Source organism: Schistocerca americana, chromosome 2 (genome assembly GCF_021461395.2).
Source record: "Schistocerca americana isolate TAMUIC-IGC-003095 chromosome 2, iqSchAmer2.1, whole genome shotgun sequence".
Classification (NCBI taxonomy): domain Eukaryota; kingdom Metazoa; phylum Arthropoda; class Insecta; order Orthoptera; family Acrididae; genus Schistocerca; species Schistocerca americana.
Genome location: NC_060120.1, coordinates 404,933,929 through 404,954,035, shown reverse-complemented (window position 1 = coordinate 404,954,035; position 20,107 = coordinate 404,933,929). Strand labels below are relative to the sequence as shown.

Genomic DNA, 20,107 nt, shown 5'->3' with positions numbered 1-20,107 from the left:
AGTTAAAAGTTTGAAATTATGTGTAAGGTTTTTGCTAGTCACCGAGTGTTCTTACTGTCAAATACTGAGTAAGTAAATTCTGAGTATTCGCACGTCATGGGCTACAATGCTTTTCCAGCCCCACTCTTTCGGCAGGTAGCTATAGATAACGTAGCTTATGTGTCCATTCAGGGCATAAGCCATACCTTTCCATATTTCATCCAAATTCTTCCAGCCGTTTTCAGTGTGAAGGAGTAACACGCACACACAGCTTCCTTCGCATTTATATGATTATTATAGGTGTTGGGAGATTTGTATGATGGGACTGTGTTTATTTGCTTCTGTTTCACTGTTTCGAGGTCATCTTAATTCTTTTTTCTTGTTTTAGGTCTGCCTTTCTAGAATTATATTGGTCTGCAAATTGTGTTCTGTTTACGTGTTACTGTTCTGTCGTCAAGACGACTTTATGCTTTACACATTAGTTGGTAAATTGACCTCACAGCTGTGCAACCACCCAGACAGATCGCCACTGCACCCAGACTCTACGCATGAGCAGTGCTGCTGCCGACCGTGTCCTTTGTCCGCCTCCGGCTCATTGTCAGTAAGCGAACAATTACACCTGAATTCGCCCGAACTGCGTCTCTGGCCACTGGCGCGTGACGTTATGCTCCGCAGACGCCTGTCAGCTGGTGCGTGCAGTCCAACTCAGAGGCGACTTTCTAAGATAAAAAGACTCCTCCGTTGCACGATTGTTCGTGCAACCTCGCATGGTCTCGTTTTCCATGGTCATATAAAAACTTTATTTCCCATTGCGTTCCTCTGTACCCACGCTTCTGTAAGCATCGTCACGATAGGCTAAGTTCTCGATCTTCTGCTTGTCAATTACCACTATTCTGGAACGACCATCTCTCGTTCTCCCTCCTCCTTTGCTTTGTCACTTTTGCTGTTAATTATGACTTGAAAGCACAAAATTGTTGACGGTGTAGACTATTTATTTATTTAATCGGTTGCCCTCTTAGAAGCTGATCATCACACTTCAACTGACTATCGTCGTCAACGAGGCTGCAATACTGGTGAACTGCAACGGAAAGGATGTTGTACGTCAAGAGTGAGTTGAAAATACGGACTATAGGTTATCTTCGAAAGCAATTTAATTGAAAACATTAAATATAAACAATAAAATTAGTGTGTTTGTGTGTGTGTGTGTGTGTGTGTGTGTGTGTGTGTGTGTGTGTGTGTGTGCGTGAAAACAAGGTTGGATGAAGGAAGAGAACACCAGCAACAGAAGAGAAACTGTACTATTTCTGTGCGTGTGTGTGTGTGTGTGTGTGTGTGTGTGTGTGTGTGTGTGTGTGTGTGCATGAATATAAGGTTGGAGGGAGGAAGATAACATCAGCAAAGAATTACACACAACAGAAGAGAAACTGTACATGTAGTAAAAAATGAATAAATTACAATTTACAATAAAAAACAATTGATACAAGACACGAGTAGCGAAGCACAGCTTGAAGTTGTATTACATATGGAAGGGATAAGGAAAATGGAGCAAAAGCCTTTCAGCACATTGCCTTTTCGGCTTTTGTTTGCTAAGTAGAGGCTGTGGGACTGTTGCTGGTAACTGTGGCATTTTAAAGCGCACGTATTTTGTTGTGATTCTCATTAAAGTCTTTCTTAATGGAATGTCACGCTATCTTACGTGCAGTTACACTTTGGTCTGAGGAAGGCCACTGCATCAGTCCCGAAACGTCGCCTTAGTTCAGTAACTTAAGACTTTAAAATTTCTTAGAAAATGACGTGGCAGTCAGTAATGATCGATTTTAGTGAGATTAACATCGACTGCGAGTTTCAGATTCCGTCTACTTCAGAAGTAGCATTCCTTGTCAGTCTGATTATGGATTGTGGTGGTGACTGGGCAACGGAGGTTATCCCTGATGCCTTAACAGATGTCCTATCATTCTGTCCCTTTTTCTTGTCATTGTTATTCGTAAGCTTCTCTCTCCGGCCAATTCCATGGAGAACCTCCACATTCCCTACCATGCCAGTCCACCTAATTTTCAACACTCTTCTGTAGCATCAAATCCCAAATGCTTCAATTCTCTTCTGTTCTGGTTTTCTCACACACCATGTATCAGTGCCACAGAACGCTGTGCCCCAAACGTTCATCCTCAGAAACTTCGTCCTCAGTTTAAGAGCTATGCTTGAACCAGCAGGCTTGTCTTCGCCAGAAATGCCTTTTTCGCCAGTAGCAGTCTGCTCTTAACATCCTCCTTTCTCCGTCCGTCATAGGTTATTCTGCACCCTAGGTAGAAGAATTGCTTAATTTCGTCTACTTCGATATCTGCAACTGTAATGTTAAGTTTCTTCCTGTTCTTAGCTCTGCTACTTCAGTTTAACCTCGTCTTTCTTCGATTTATTCTCCATTCTTATTCTGTAGTCATTAGTCCGTTCATTCCATTCACCACATCTTTCAATCCTTCTTCACTTTCACTGAGGATAGAGATGTCGTCAACGAATCTTATCACTGATGTCCTTTCCCCCTGAATTTTAATCCCGCTCTTAAACTTTTATTTTGTTTCCCTCACTGCTTCTTCGATGTGTAGGTTCAGCAGTTGGGGTGAAGGACTATATACCTTACACCCACTTTAATCCGAGCACTTCGACCTCGATCATGCCGGCCACTGTGGTCGAGCGGTTCTAGGCGCTTCAGTCTGGAACCACGCGGCTGCTACGGTCGCAGGGTTGAATACTGCCTCGGGCATGGATGTGTTTGATGTCCTTAGGTTAGGTAGGTTTAAGTAGTTCTAAGTTCTTGGGGACTGATGACCTCATCTGTTAAGTCCCATAGTGCTCAGAGCCATTTGAACACCCTGTGGGCCTCACCTGTCCCCTTACAGTTATCAAGTATTCGGTCCCTTAAAAAAGGCCTTGACGGGTCGATGATTCCTGTCGGACGAGGAAGTGCAGCAGACGATTACGGAGTTCTCCACGCAGCAGGACACGGTGTTTTACCAAACAGGTATCTTCAGACTGGGGCATTGGTGTCATGGTTGCCTCAGCGCTCACGGTGACTGGCATGCTGATTCACAGCTGTACGGTCTTCGTTTTGATCGCCCCGTATAGCTTGTGCTAATGTTTACATTTCGACCTGACCATTAAACGCAACATCTTCTATAACCTGTTCTCTTTGTCTGCCCCAATTATTTTTCCCTCTAATGCTCCTCAAAGGTGCCAGGTTAACTAATTCTCGTTGTCTTAGAACACGTCCCTCCAATCGGTCTCTCCTTCTGGCGAAAGCCTTCCATAGATATCTTTCCATGTCAATTTCCTTAGCACTTCATTTAGTACTTGAGCCGTCCATGTAATTTGTAATGTTACATTCTCACCTACCTTTTCCCTCCCCGCATTTACAGTAGTCCATCTTCCTCCGTCCACGCAGTTCTGTGCTCTCCATGACCAGCAATTGTGGTGGATTATAAAGTTCAACACGAATTATAGTGAGATATCCAGTCACGAAAAACCGTTTCCAAGTTGGAACAGTATTGTGTATGTGTACTGAACTGGGGACCCAGACGGAGAGGCGTCGTCTCGCCTTGGTTCACAACCTTACAACAGGCCACAGCAGTCCACCTATCCCACCACCACCCCACAGCGAATCCAGGGTTATTGTGAGGTTCAGCCCCCAGTGCAAACCCCGCACCCCTTCGGGAACATCTCATACCAGACGAATGTAACTCCAAATGTTTGAGCGGTAGAGTAATTATAGTGTACGAGTACGTGGAGAAAGTGATTGCGCAGCAGTCGCCGACACAGTGTAACTGAGGCGGAATATGGGGAACCAGCACGCATTCGCCAAGGCAGATGAAAAACATCCACAGGCTGGCCGACACACCGGACATCGACACTAATCCGTGTGGCGGGTTCGTGCATGGGACCGGCACGCCTTCCCTCGAGGGAAGCAGTGCGTTAGACCGCGCGACTAGCTGGGCGGGCTGGAACAGTATTACTGACAGGTAGTGAAGACCATGCTTCGATTACTTCATGAGTATGATGAGACACGAGTCATAAAAATATTTCGTCAGTAAGATAAGAACAACACAAAAATGACGAACCTTCTCAGTACATCACTTGGTTTTAACTGCAAATAATAATAAAAAGAAACGTTATGACGCCAGTTGCAGAAATCCACTCCGGTGGTAGCCCTGTGCACAGTTTACACTACACATGAACTATTCCGATTGTCTTCCAATATATGTACTTATTACGATAAACCGAAAGCATATTTATCTGATACTGTATCGAACGTACACCAATTGTGGAGTCTCTTCTAGGAAGCTAACTATTCTGAAAACAAATCTGCCTAAGTAGAGAAGGCGATTGATAGCTTTTCAGCCCGCATGATCTCTGCGAATGATCATAAGAGTATGAAATTATAATTCTGTTAGCTTATTCATTTTATGTCATGTTGATAACAAATTCTGATGGTATGCGCTGGAGTACGCCGAAACATCCTGATACATCTTGGTATAGTTTCTAGGACAATTTAGCGTACTACCAGTAAGAAATAGAAAGTGATACGAATAAGAGTAATCTGTTAAGTTAGACAAGGCAGTCGCGTAACGTATGGGCGTTTTTAAAGTAGCTGACGTCAAGGGACAATCGGATTTCGAGTTTACTCGTTTACTTGGAGCTGTCACAGCACATGTTTTTGATAGGAGAATAGCCCTAGAAACTGTGAATGCAGTTTTACAGTCCAATGAGCATTCTCCCTCTCCCATCTTCTAAACTCACAATGCCCACCTTATTAGCCCTTCCGCTCCTGAGCCACGGGGCCAACTTTACTAAGCTGACAGCTAAATTCACCAACATCAGTTAAAATTAAGCACGTCTCAAGATATTAGTGCCTGTAATGCCACATTTTTGGATTCGTCTGTAGGTTGCTAGATGCATTTTGTTAGAAAACACGGCTAAGAACCGCAGCCCGCATAAATAATTAATTCGCACCGCATGTGGCACGCAGGTCGCTGTTTGACGACCACTGTGCTACACAAAAGTATACTCAAACACAAACGGTTTGAAATTTTCACCTTTGTGACAAGCAGCAGTGATTACAATGACAAAATGTATAACAGTCGCGGAGCGAGTTACTTCACGCAGCCGCTGTATTATACTCTATACACAGAATCGGCCCGCCTTGTGTCAATAAAATAACATTAACGGAAACCCAAATTAATACCATCCTCTGGCTTACGAATCAATACACTGAACATGGCATGGTTCACATGCTTTGCAGTGTTACACAAACAAAACACCACCAGAATGGGTGAAGGCAGTTTAAATCTTAATCATTGACCTGTTATATATCCCACTACCAAAATGTTTAAAGAGCTATATTCACGCAGAGATCTTAAAAATACTTTGACCCATTACAGAAGTAAAAAGTGAAAAGTGAGGAGAGCACTATATGTACTAAACTGTGTTTCCGTTTGAGCGGAATTAAAGCACGAAATATTGATTTTGCGGTCACTTGGATGACCTTCACGCACAGAAAGAGGAAGTTGTAAATGTACAAAGTTTTTTAATATAATGTAAAAGTATCCGATGAACTCTTGGCTAATAGTTAACTACTTGTGAGCGAGGCATACACACGCATAATATGTTCTGTAAGTAAGACGAAGAAGAGACAATAAATTTGTTTGATTCTGTCTTAGCAACAAAATTGTGTTAGGTGCATTTAAGACAGTTTGTGATGAATAGAGAGCGAAACGGTGATAGATGGCGGTGCGAAGTAACTGTTTTGCCCACTCTCAACAAATTATGACAATATGAAAGTACATTTCACTTACCAGTGCTGGGACGTTTCGGAAGCGAGCGGCAAATGCAGTCACAAAAAGATTATTTGATCAGTGAATAATGCCGAATGCCGTAAACTACTGGTGTTACACACGTCTTGAACGTTCACTAAATCGACGACATGTGAGTATGCGCCATTCATTATATCAGCATGGCTGCCCAGTATGGCGACGCAAGACTCAATTGCCGCCGGTGCCCTGATTCAGACGCCTAGACTCTTAACTTTCATGACAAGCAAAAGGTCTTTTAAAGTGACAAAACAACGCTCAAAGACACTGTAAGCTACGTTTAGTTATCCCTAGACTGAACATTCATTTAAGAAAATAATCTACAAGCTGTAGTGTGCCGTGAATAAGACTGACACAGCCAGGTAAAGATACAGTGGCTTCAAATTTATGCTCACGAGAATTCCTTACAAATAAATTCTGATGCAAGTAAAAACGACCATTGTCGAATAAGAAGAAAACAGTGAGCCGACCCGAGAAACGATCTCGGGACCTTTGCCGTTCGCGGGCAAGTGCTCTACCATCTGAGCTACCCAAGCACGACTCACGCCCCGTCCTAACAGCTTTACTTCCGCCAGTACCTCGTCTCCTACTTTCCAAACTTCACAGAAGCTCTCCTGCGAACCTTGCAGAACTAGCACCCCTGGAAGAACGGATATTGCGGAGACATGAACATTGGAAAGGTGTATTTAATTATGTATTTGAAATCCTTAAGTGTGTTCGCGGTCCGGCGCGCAGTTTTAATCTGCCGGGAAGTTTCATATCAGTGCACACTCCACTGCTGAGTGAAAATCTCATTCTGGAAACATCCCCCAGGCTGTGGCTACGCTATGTCTCCGCAATATCCTTTCTCACAGGAGTGCTAGTTCTGTAAGGCTCGCAGGAGAGCTTCTGTGAACTTTGGAAAATAGGAGACGAGGTACTGGCGGAAGTAAAGCTGTGAGGACGGGGCGTGAGTCATGTTTAGGTAGCTCAGATGGTAGAGCACTTGCCCGCGGAAGCCAAAGATTCCGAGTTCGAGTCTCGGTCGGCACACAGTTTTAATCTGCCAGCACGCACTCTGCTGCAGAGTGAGAATCTCATTGTGGATGGACAAAACAAATTAACTTTACCCTCAAATGAACATTTTTGGCCCACACGCAGTTATCTCGTGTGTGCCACTATTCTAACGCCCATCTATTCTATGTTTTCATGCAGTCGACGGAATGTCGACGTCTTCATTATCTCCTACAATCCTGTCCTGAACGGTATCTCGTCCATCACTATCGGAAAAAACCTTCGTGGAATGTTCCGGCTTCCGATGGTGGGTCCTGAGGCACCACATCATGGCTTCTGCAGTCCTACGCACCTGCTCCGTCGTCTGAAACGCACATGTCACCGGCCTATCCAGATGACGTTCTCATTTAAAATTCATCTCGATGTTACGACTAAAGAATCTTCATCCAACCTTTTAAAGAAAAGACTAAAACGGCAACCAAGCAATTTGTGCTTTTGTGTTTCATGTTGAATAAATAAAGTAACTACAGGTGAGTATGGTGCAAAACTGTTACTGGGGCTAATTGTGTAAATGATCTGACTCTTGAAGATACAAGACTATTAGGACAGACATAAAGACAACTCAGCATAATGAAGAACGTGTTTATCTATATATATTCGAAGAATGCGTGGATCCGATAAAGTATATAGTGCATGATTTTATTTCTGCACACAGATAAACACTTATTTCAGCTTTTTATCTGTCATTTCTGGATATTTGGAATTACTGAATGACTTTTGAGTTTTATTTCGTCAAATGAATACAATAATTTCCTTGCCTCAAACAAAGGGGGCTCCGCAACGAAATTTTAGAGATTATCTATTTCTATTCTTACTTTAACAAAGATATATTACTTTGAAGCAAATATAATAGTCTCGCTATAAATACGTTATTTGTGATCAATGAAACAACCTGCATATGAGACTTGCAGTCATAATACATAAAGACTGAAGTAATCAGTTAAGAAAATGTCATCACTGTAAAACAATACCCGGCTTTTATCTGGCGTATTTCATTTGATTCTTTCATTTTCAGCTTTCCTCCCCCTTCTCGTGATCTATTAAGCCACATGAATCAATGTAAGTTTCCTTAACTGAGAATAATACTCCATTTTGCTTAAACCTTTGTGATCTTATTTCATTTTTTACAGCTGATATCACTGGTACGTTATTGAAAAATTTCACAGCGGAAATCCGGATGAGTCTGACTATATAAAGTGGAATAACCGGTTTGCAAAATTCTTTTTTGCCACCATTGCAGCTATCTCATTGAGATCTCAACTAATTGTAGTAATCATTCAAAATAAGGCTGATTTTCAATTTACTAACTCCGATTTGCTAGTGCGAACAATATCGACATACTTCAGAGATTCGAAGCAGACACGGACAATCAGAAACCAAAATGTTATTCCAGCAACCTACAATATTTCGCGCAAAATTAACATTGCTGTTCATCTTTAATTTAAGTCTCCAGTTGTAGAGTTATGAGTTACCAGTTCTGTACTATAACATAATGAATCGTAGCCTTTAGTCTTAACAGTTAGAACGCAGATATGTTCGTACTGTGGTAGCCTCTCCTGGTCTGTTTACGTAACAAGTTACTATATGGCATATTTAAGTTCTTAAAGTTGAATACAGAAGTTAGTTTGACTTGTAATTTAGTTTCATTGAATTTTACTACCCCCTTTTTCTTAGTTTTTAAACGTTGTATCTAAGACTCATACTCCAAAAAGTCGAAAGCGGTCATTATACTATTTGTGGAAACCAGTGTTGCGAAATATAATAAATGAAATTTGTAAAACAATATTTGGTAGCCATGTAGAGCTTTTATCTTCGATCGGAAGCTAAGAAACTGGACATTGAAGAGGTTCGTTAAATCTATAATGAGAAGTTCATACCCAATCCAGTTCCACTTTCCCTTACAGGGAGTTTGCAAACAAAAAAACCAGTGTTTTGATAGTTAACGAAAGAAATAATGCAATATTCTTCCCTCTTTCCTGCAGAAAATAATGTATAAATGATCTCTGCGTGATGCGTAGAAGTATTTTATTTTTAATTTGTAATATTGCTTACGTATGTCGGAAACTACTTAATTTCGGACGTGCGTCTCTTCATATGCGGGTATGTTGGGAATCACGCCATATAGAAGCCTGTGATACGCACCTAACGACAGAAAATATGCGCCACTCAATATTGGCCACTCTGCTGTTCGCAGCGTGTCTGCTGCTTGGCTATTTTTCCTTTCCAAGTAATTAACTTCGAGTGAAATACGGCCTCTCCAAGCGACGTGGTGCAGACACAATATAAACATGCCTAGAAGTGCCAGTCCAACATTACGTAAATGGCCATCAGGAATAACAGATATTTTAAATATGGTCCGAGCAGGCAGTAATCTATTTACTGTCTGTGCCATTAGCTAATTCCGATCGTCTGTCATTTTCATGCACCTCAAATGTGTCCACAAAATGGTAACATCTCATGTACTTTGTCTGTGAAGTGTATACATACACGGGACCTTTCATGTAGACAGAAAATGTATAAGAAAATCCCACCATTTTCGTGGGTGTATTTCAGGTGCGTGAAACTGACAGACAGTCGACATTAGTTAAAAGCACAGACAATAAACAGATTGCAGCCAGCTTGGACCATGTTTTGGTTTTTCAACGATGTCTCGACTACCAGAAAATCGATAATTCTCTTTGTCCACCTATATCTGAATGACAGCGCAAAAATGTCTGATGAATCAGGAGTTCGTATTGAACATAAGAACTCTGTTCCTGCAGCTGTTGTTGGAGCCATCATGCCAGTTTAAAAGAACCTAGCTCACCCAGACCAGCTCTGAATGTATCTACAGGGTGCTTCATAATCCCTACAAGTCCTTCAATAATGCTGGACACGCCTCCCCATAATTGTGTCTGGAGGGTTAAATACATTAAAATTGGGAGTTACTTACGAAACAATTGGCGGAATAACCGCTCCAACCCATGTTAATATCACCCCACGTTGTGATACTATACAGGTGTTGAAATTATTAGACAAGATGCGACTTGCCAGGGCACGTTGTGCCGCCAAGTTCACCACCCAAGAAGCAAGGTCAACACAAGGGTGGCAAAGAAGATGATGCTGACTATGCTGCAAGATACTTTTGATCCTTAATTTAAAAAATTCAGTTTTTGTCATTTCAATCTGTATGTATGATTTTCTCAAAATGGCCTAGTTTAAATTTATGCAACTGTATATTAAAAACTTCTACTGATAGTTCCATGAAATATTGTTACACGTTTTTTTCGAACATGCTGTATGAACTGAACCAATATAATGGTAATGTTCTGAATACGTATGAACTTAGGGGCTTACATTTACAAATACTGGTAATAAAAACAGTACTAAACTTAGAATAATGTATCTCCGGTTCTTTTCTGCCTTATCTCTTGGTTCTGTTTCAGTAGAAATAATTAACGTGAATAAGTTACCAGCAAAATTTTTAATTACTGTCTTCATCGGTTACATAAACTTGGCTTATTGACCTCAAGGACCCTGCAAAAGGCTCTTAATGGACTGAACAGGAATAAACTCAGCTTTGCAGACGTTTGGGAGGTAGACTAGGACCTTCCCTTACTGTCCCTGATCTGTAGATAGCAAAGGCCTCGATGATTAATAAAACAAGTGAAATGAGAGAATATTGGAGACTTTCCTGGTCTCATACAGACAGGATTTTAAGTATAAAACCCTCTAACATTCTGCGTGGTGTCTGTTTGTTCTATATCGTGTCTCCCTACCACTTTCGCGCAACGACGCTCTGAGCGTGTTTTTTAGGGAATTAACTAGTTTGAACCTGGGACCTGTTGCTGGTAAGGAGACGCCAGACCACACATGACATGTAGAGTTCAGAAGAGTTCAGTGAGACTAGCGATGATATAACCAAATACTTAATGATTTCAGCGTCAGCTCCACTGCACTCCCTGTAAAAGAATCTTAATACTAATTAAATTTAGTGGAAGGGGTGCAAGACTTTCCTATTTTTAGTTAGCTGGTAAATCATCACCATTATCATCATCATCATCATCATCATCATCTTTTAAGACTGATTATGCCTTTCAGCGTTCAGTCTGGAGCATAGCCCCCTAATAATATTCCTCCATGATCCCCTATTCAGTGCTAACATTGGTGCCTCTTCTGATGTTAAAATAACGTCGAAAAAGCAGTTAAGTTTACCACTGGAAATTTTATTCTACTCACAAAACATTGTTTATAAACTGCACTATTGATAAAAGGAAATGTTTTAATACAGGATGGTAAAAACCAACTGCGTTCAACAAAAATGTGAACGAGTGTTCCCTGAATGGGTTTCCAAGTTCTACAATGGATCGAAGGATGACCTATGCCATATCACATCTATAATCTAGGTTTAAATTAAGTTTCACAAAAGAGAAAACTATCAAAATGGTCTACAGTGACCCTCAATTATCTTTAATTACTTATCTAACTTGTCGTAAATTACAGTTGCTGATGTGGCTTCTCAGTAACTATATAACAGAAAAATCATCGCGTTTCAGATTTTTACTTCAAGTGGCAAAAGTGAACACCATGAGCTTTAATTGACGATCGACACTAGTAATACGCAGAAAGGGGGTGTAACAGATGAGACTTCTGCAGTTCTGAGTGAAGCTTTATGTGCTGTTATGCGGCATCTCGTGCGTTCATTACCTTGTCGGTGTTCGTCAGGGGGCGGTGGGCAGCACAGCTCCGCTCACCTCGCCGTCTCGGAAGCAACTCTCTCCTAACTTCTCCTTACTACAATTTACCGAAGTTGGTTTGAAAAAAAAATCTGGCTGCGATTTCATCTGACCAATCAGGGTCTCAATGTTAACCTTAAGCTCCGCCTACAAAATTCTGGCTGTCTGATGAGAAACGTTACACTTTTCGTGGTGGGGAAATGTTTTCAAAGTTTGCAACGTAACAGAGACGCAAAAAAGTCTCACGCTAAAACTTGCAGCAGGTGTGGTCCTTTTAGTGTTATCGTAAGATCTATACTGTTCTTCTGGACGGCTCTATCTTTTAACATGGGCTCGGGGGTGGTCCTGACGTAACAGAGACGCGAAAAAGCCTCACGCTAAAACTTGCGGCTGGGGTGGCCCTTTTTGTGTTATCGTAAGATCTATACTGTTCTTCTGGAGGGCTCTAGCTTTTAACATGGACTGGGGGGTGGTCCTAGCGGTTAGCTGGCAACGTGGGTGTCCGTCCCTTATCGTAGGGCCTTTCAGCTTAACACGGTTCTGCTCTTGGCTTCTGTTCTCGATTCTCCCCTCGGAACTGCGTCTGTCTCACGATGGGAAGGTATGACATGCATTTAGGCATTCTTGTGTTAGTCTGTGGTATTCCATTTGCTCACTCGTTACTCGTATTACTTTGGTTAATATAATGTCACGATTTATTCGGAGCTATGTAACATACTACTGGATTTGCTTATCATGTCAGGGTTTTCATCGAAGGTGTTGGATTTGCCTGACACCTTACAGCCTGAAGCCGCGAGTGAAAATTTGTACGAAGGCCGGGAACCGAACCTGCGTCTTCAGCTAACTAGGCAGGTGCGCTAGCCACTAAGCCACCTTGACACAGCTATTTAAGTAACTGCAGGGATTTCCCTGGCATGCCTCGCTCCTCGATCCAGATTAAAAAATGGTTCGAATTGCTCTGAGCACTATGGGACTTAACTGAGAACTTAGAACTACTTTAACCTAACTAGCCTAAAGACCTCACACACATCAATTCCCGAGACAGGATTCGAACCTGCGACTGTAGCTGTCGCGTGGTTCCAGACTGTAGCGCCTAGAACCGCTCAGCCACCCCGGCCGGCGATCCAGATTCTTACTGCCGCCCCAGTCTACTTAAAATTCTCACTCACACGCGAATAGATTTGCTAAGGCTCTCCATGTTCTCGAATGGCACCTCAGCATTGAACAAAAATGGGGGATCCAGCCTAAAATCCAGGTGCAAGTTCTTATACAAATGAAATGACACAGTTCGTGAGGCTTTAATGGTATCTAGAGTGGCAGTGAGACTTTGGATTGAGTTGGGAGGCATGCCAGTGTAATCTGTACAGTTGTTTGAATCACTGTAGGAAGGTGACTCAGTGACTAGAGCACCTGCCCAGTAAGTAGGAAACCAGGATTCGATTCCCAACTGTGGTACAAATTTTCGCTCGCCACTTCAGTCTATATGCATAAAAACAGACCAATAAAGTCTCTAAAATAGTGTCATTTCAGTTGTATAAGATATTGCACCCGGGTTTAAGGCTGGTTGCTGATGTGCTATTCCAGAACGTGGAGGACCATGGCAAATATGTTCTTTTGTAAGGGGGAATTTAAAGTAGACTGGGTCGGCAGTGAGAATTCATGTCGAGGAGGGAGGCGCGCGAGGAAATCCGTGCAGTTGTGCGAACCGATACCACCTACTCTGGCTCACCGCATGTTGGCGGTTTTGGGATTCTCTGTTAGTACGGGTATGTTATTTAAGATTCGTTAGGAGTCCCTCTCCCTCCCGAGAAGCAGAAAGGGTTTAGACCTTCGTAATGTTCAGAACAGATAGGAGGCCCTGTTCGTCAGCTGTCACCTGCACCTGTGGCGATGAAGCCTGATGTGTCTCACATGCCTATTACTCGATGCCTTACGACCCACTTCACTCACACCCCATGTGATGATATCGGACATCGAAGCACCTTTCTCCTTTCTTCTACATTAGTCAATTCTTTCTTGAATTAAGCTACATTCATACCGCACTGATACCCACACGCTTGATGACGATGAGGGCGATGTATACTACCATGCACTGAACAGGATCCCGAATGTGATTGAAAGCAAATACCATACTACAAAGTGGCGTGCTGTGTGGCAGGCAGTGCATGGCACTGCCACCACCCTTGATACTCATGTGCGATCTGCATGGTATATAACTGTTAATGGGAACCAGTTGTGCCAGTCCCGCCTACATCACATCCACCTCGCTGATTCACCCTTGGTGCCACATGCCAAGTGATTGACACGGATGAACATCGTTTCGAATGCGGGTCGGCAAAGGACGTTTGTTATTAGGTGCGTCAAAAAAAAAAAAAAGTTCAAATGTGTGTGAAATATTATGGGACTTAACTGCTAAGGTCATCAGTCCCTAAGCTTACACACTACTTAACCTAAGTTATCCTAAGGAGAAACACACACACCCATGCCCGAGGGAGTACTCGAACCTCCGCCACGACCAGCCGCACAGTCCATGACTGCAGCGCCTAAGACCGCTCGGCTAATCCCGAGCGGTTGGTGCGTCAGATATTGGCTTTTTTCACACGCACGACTCCCGACAGGATAACTACACGATCACTTCTTGTCCCAGATGGGGTGTATTTCCCAAGAGCAAAAACGAACTCTGTGACGTTTATTAGCGGTCACGCTGTTCACTACCTATTCGGCAATAGCGAAAATACATTACCCGATTTTTGGTATTACCTCAACGAACGACATTATGCAATCGTCAAGAACCATAAAAAATGTTCAAATGGCTCTAAGCACTATGGCACTTAACATCTGAGGTCATCAGTCCCATAGACTTTGAACTACTTAAACCTAACTAACCTAAAAGCATCACACACATCTATGGCCGAGGCAGGATTCGAACCTGCGACCGTAGCAGCGGCGTGGTTACGGACTGAAGCGCCTAGAACCGCCCGGCTACAGCGGATGGCTCAAGAACCATAAATACGTACAATATCTTTCTAATTTTCATTGTAGAGCATTCCATATTCCGACTCGCAGCTGGATTATCCACGATATGAGAAGATAACCTTTGAACCTCTTTCCAGTTCCTAGCGGCGTAGTAAGCTGCTGCCAGCCCGTCCCCTTCGGGGGGAATTGAAATATTGAAATTCAACAAAGTAAAAATAAAAAAAAGTCACCGATTTTTATCGCCAACTGTTTTTTTTATTATCTTCATCTTTTTAACACAAATTCTGTAGGCTGAAGAGCGGCGTAGTATGCTGCTGCCAGCCCGCCCCCTTCGGGGGTAATTGAAATTCAATAAAGATTCAATAAAGAAAAAAAAATTCCAGTTCCTTTGATTACTGAGATTGAAGAAACAACGGAAACAACACAGCGACGAGAAGACAGTCATCAGAAAACCCGAAGAGGGCTATAGCATGGAGCGCCCTGATGTAACGGGACGACTTTTATTGTTGTACTTATGTTACTTAAGAGGAATGGCATTCCTTTATCCATTTGTGTATAAAAAAAAAAAGAAACACATGGCTTAGTGGCTAGCACATCTGCCTAGTAAGCAGGAGACCTGTGTTCGGTTCTCGGCCTTGGTACAAATTTTCACTCGCTCCTTCAGTCTATGTACATACAATAAAACAAGGATTATGGTGATTTCTTTCTCAGTCCTTCTTGACCAGTTCATCATGAATGACGATGTGCTGCCGGCCGAAGTGGCCGTGCGGTTAAAGGCGCTGCAGTCTGGAACCGCGAGACCGCTACGGTCGCAGGTTCGAATCCAGCCTCGAGCATGGATGTTTGTGATGTCCTTAGGTTAGTTAGGTTTAACTAGTTCTAAGTTCTAGGGGACTAATGACCTCAGCAGTTGAGTCCCATAGTGCTCAGAGCCATTTGAACATTTGACGATGTGCTATTAAACACCCATCCTTCAGGCCAACTATTTACGTAGGCGAGTGATAACGTAACTACTGAGATGTCGCTTACCTTGAAGCCCATGGACTCTATGGTGAGGATGACCCTGGCGAAGAGCCTCCTGTCCGTGATGAAGCGGTACTGGCAGCGCACGCTGTGGTGGTGGTCGGGGCTGCGCTTGTAGACGAGCGTGTTGAGAGGCGAGCGCAGGCGGCCCGAGGCGCTGCGCCACGCGGGGAACACCTCGTCGCAGGCGCTGCCCCGCACCGCCTCGCCGCTGCGGCTCGCGTTGAAGAAGTCGTAGTGCGCCCAGTAGTACAGCGAAGACCTGCCGTGGGCACAGGCTAAGGTCGCTTAACGAGTTCCCTCACAACATAAAACGGTGGGTAAAACGTAATGACCAGCTGCTTAGTGGCGGATTGGTCCACCTCTGGAAAGAAATGCGGCGGCCGAGAAGCTTACGTCTACGATTCAGCATGATTTTAGGAAGCTTCACTCTTGCGATATTCAGCTGGCATATGGGACAGGTTCAAAAATATGTGAGTGGTCTGAAGACCCCAGTACGTTGTCCTCGATGGTGTATATACATCAGAGACAGGACTATCGTCAGGAGTTCCCCTGGGAATTGTGACAGAACCGCTATTTTTCTCTATACCCGCACATAAATGATTTGGAGGACAGGGTGGACAGCAATCTGCTGTTGTTTTCTAATGATGTTGTTGTGTACAGTGCAGTGTCGAAACTGAGTCACTGTAGGAAGATACGGGATGACTCAGGCAACATTTCTAGTTGGTGTAATGAATGGCAAATAGCTCTATATGTAGAAAAATATAAGTTCATGCGTATGAGTAAGAATCAGAATCTAGTAATAATTGCAATCCCAAAGAAAGCAGGCGTTGACAGATGTAAAAATTACCCAACTATCAGTTTAATAAGTCACGGCCGCAAAATACTAGCGCGAATTCTTTACAGACGAATGGAAAAACTAGTAGAAGCCGACCTAGGGGAAGATCAGTTTGGATTCCGTAGAAATATTGGAACACGTGAGGCAATACAGACCCTACGAGCCGGCCGAGGTGGCCGTGCGGTTAAAGGCGCTGCAGTCTGGAACCGCAAGACCGCTACGGTCGCAGGTTCGAATCCTGCCTCGGGCATGGCTGTTTGTGATGTCCTTAAGTTAGTTAGGTTTAAGTAGTTCTACGTTCTAGGGGACTAATGACCTCAGCAGTTGAGTCCCATAGTGCTCAGAGCCATTTGAACCATTTTTTTGACCCTACGACTTATCTTAGAAGCTAGATTAAGGAAAGACAAACCTACGTTTCTAGCATTTGCAGACTTAGAGAAAGCTTTTGACAATGTTGACTGGAAAACTCCCCTTCAAATTCTGAGGATGGCAGGGGTAAAACATAGGGAGCGAAAGGCTATTTACAATTTGTATAGAAACCAAATGGCAGTTATAAGAGTTGAGGGGCATGAAAGGGAAGCAGTGGTTGTGAAGGGAGTGAGACAGGGTTGTAGCCTCTCCCCGATGTTATTCAATCTGTATATTGAGCAAGCAGTGAACGAAGCAAAAGAAAAATTCGGAGTAGGTATTAAAATCCATGGAGAAGAAATAAAAACTTTGAGGTTCGCCGATGACATTGTAATTCTGTCGAGACAGCAAAGGACTTGGAAGAGTAATTGAACGGAATGGATTGTGTCTTGAAAGGAGGATATAAGATAAACATCAACAAAAGGAAAACGAGGATAATGCAATGTAGTCGAATTAAGCCGGGTGATGCTGAGGGTATTAGATTACGAAATGAGACACTTAAAGTAGTAAAGGAGTTTTGCTATTTGGGGAGCAAAATAACTGATAATGGTCGAAGTAGAGAGGATATAAAATGTAGACTGGCAATGGGAAGGAAAGTGTTTTTGAAGAAGAGAACTCTGTTAACATCGAGTATAGATTTAAGTGTCAGGAAGTCGTTTCTGAAAGTATTTGTATGAAGTGTAGCCATGTATGGAAGTGAAACATGGACGATAAATAGTTAGGACAAGAAGAGAATAGAAGCTTTCCAAATGTGGTGCTACAGAAGAATGCTGAACATTAGATGGGTAGATCACATAACTAATGAGGAGGTATTGAATAGGCTTGGGGAGAAGAGAAGTTTGTGGCAAAACTTGACTAGAAGAAGGGATCGGATGGTAGGACATGTTCTGAGGCATCAAGGGATCACCAATTTAGTATTGTAGGGCAGCGTGGAGGGTAAAAATCGTAGAGGGGGACCAAGAGATGAATACTCCAAGCAGATTCAGAAGGATGTAGGTTCCAGTAGGTACTGGGAGATGAAGAAGCTTGCAAAGGATAGAGTAACATGGAGAGCTGCATCAAACCAGTCTCAGGACTGAAGACCACAACAACAACACAATGTTCAGGTACAGCATTAGCAGCGTCCTGCTGGACACAGTCACCGTGTTTACATATCTGGGCGTAACGTTGCAAAGCGATGTGAAATGGAACGAGCATGTGAAGATTGTGATAGGGGAGGCGAATGGCCGACTTCGGTTTATTGGGATAATTCTGGGAAAGTGTAATTCATCTTTAGAGGAGACCACAAGTAGGACGCTAGTGCTAACTATTCTTGAGTACTGCTTGGGAGTTTGGGACCGGTATCAGGTAGCATCAAAGGAAGACATTGAAGTAGTTCAGAGGCGGGCTGCTAGACTTGTTACTGGTAGGTCCGAACAACACGCAAGTGTTACGGACATGGTTTGGGAACTGAAATGGGAATCGCTGGAAGGAAGGCGACGTTCTTTTCAAGAAACACTGCTGAGAAAATTTAGAGAACAGGCATTTGAAGCTGATTGCAGAACGATTCTACTGCCTCAAACATCTATTGCGCATAACGACGAAGTAGATACGAGAAATTAGGGTTCATACGGAGGCATATAGACAGTCTATTTTCGCTCGCTCAGTTTGCGAGTGAAACAGGAAAGGAAATGACTGATAATTAGTGGTACAGGGTACCCTCCGGCACGCGCAGTACGGTGGATTGCGGAGTATCTATGTAGATGTAGATTTTGCGTGGCATTGGTTCTTCAAGTCCTTGCATCGTTTAAGGCTAACAAGAAGCTGTCTTACAATATCTTTATTCACAAACGGTTTCGATCACGGATCACCTCCACAGCGGGAAAATATCTACCGTTACAACTTCAAAAGTTACACATTCTATTTAACCAGAAACATGTACTATAGAGCTGACTTGCTTAAGTCAGAAATACATACTTTACGCCATACTAACGGATTAAGCAGACAGAAAACATTGAAAACATGAAAATAAGTGACATGTAACAGCAGTAAGTGCACAGCACAATTTCTCTGGCATAGTAATGTTGTAAGAGGTCCGAGCAAATGTAATTTCGATGTATTGCTCATGCGCTGCCTGCAATAGGCAAGGTATAAGAGAATCTCTGACCAGAGAGCAGTGTTGACTGCAGTAGGAACTGTGTAGCTGTAGCAGTAAGTTGTTGCTAATCTGGAGTCTGCTCTGGTCTGGTCTGGTGTATCATGTTGGCTGGCCCGGTCGCGGTGCAGCGATGCCGGAGCCTGAGTATTAATGTATAAGGTAAAAAGCAGCCTCGCGCATGTGTAGTAATGTTATCTCAAGTCGTATGTAAATGTTTTAAAACTCTCGTAATAATAATCTTCCTCATAAAAAGTAACTTTTAACAACCATTCATTTCAGTTTAAAGACTTTACTAATTTCTCGCATCCATGATCATCCCGATTATTGCAATAGAAAAATCACTTGCTTCCTTTCATAAACGACAGATAGCTCGGCCAGCATTGCACAGAGCTGTGCCGGAAAAATTTATTGTAAGAGCAGATATATCCGGCGACGTCACTGAGGTAAGAATTTTTCCATTTTTTATTCAGAATGATCTGTCAGGGCCATGACGCAGCACTGCTGTCGTCCAAAATTTACCAGGTTAAATTCACAGTGAATTATTGAAAAGTCATAAGTGAGCGACAATTTAATTGAGAGGTTAGTTACATTGTATTATTACCAGGTTACTGATTTTATTTTTTTTATTCGGATGTTACACTGAATGTGAACGACATAATTACAATTTTTATTGTAGAGAGGATTAGGAATTTTTCTGTTTTGAGGTTACGCTAAATGTGAATGAAATTTGAGCTTAGATTAAATCAGAAAGAATTTTGTGTGGAGGTTAATGAGTAAAGAATTTTGTGGGGACGTTACACTGAATGAGGATTTTTTTTGTATTATTTATTCTAAATAATTGTGGGGAGGTTACACTGTGAAAGAATTTTCTGTTGGGGTTACACTAAATCAGAATCATTATCCATAATATTTATTATATTTTTGTGGGGAGGTTACAATGTGAGTGCGATTCTATTCTTATTTTAAAATGATTACGACAGTTGAAAAATAATGTTTTCGCTTTTGGGGTACGTCGTCGGAAACACGTAGCAATAGCGCAGTTGTATTCTGAAAGGTATCCTGATGGAGTCAAGTAACAACGATACGTTTCTGCGAACATTATTAAAAAAAACTTCAGTAA

General features: G+C 42.6%; 1 protein-coding gene across 1 annotated transcript in view; it reads right to left on the bottom strand.

Moving 5' to 3' along the window:
• The window catches only part of LOC124594052 (cubilin-like), a 390,054-nt gene that overhangs the window by 35,607 nt on the left and 334,340 nt on the right, over positions 1 to 20,107 (bottom strand). The window contains exon 7 of the mRNA XM_047132402.1: positions 15,611 to 15,866. Coding sequence (XP_046988358.1) covers positions 15,611 to 15,866 — 256 coding nt within the window. The remainder of the gene's footprint in view (positions 1 to 15,610; positions 15,867 to 20,107) is intronic.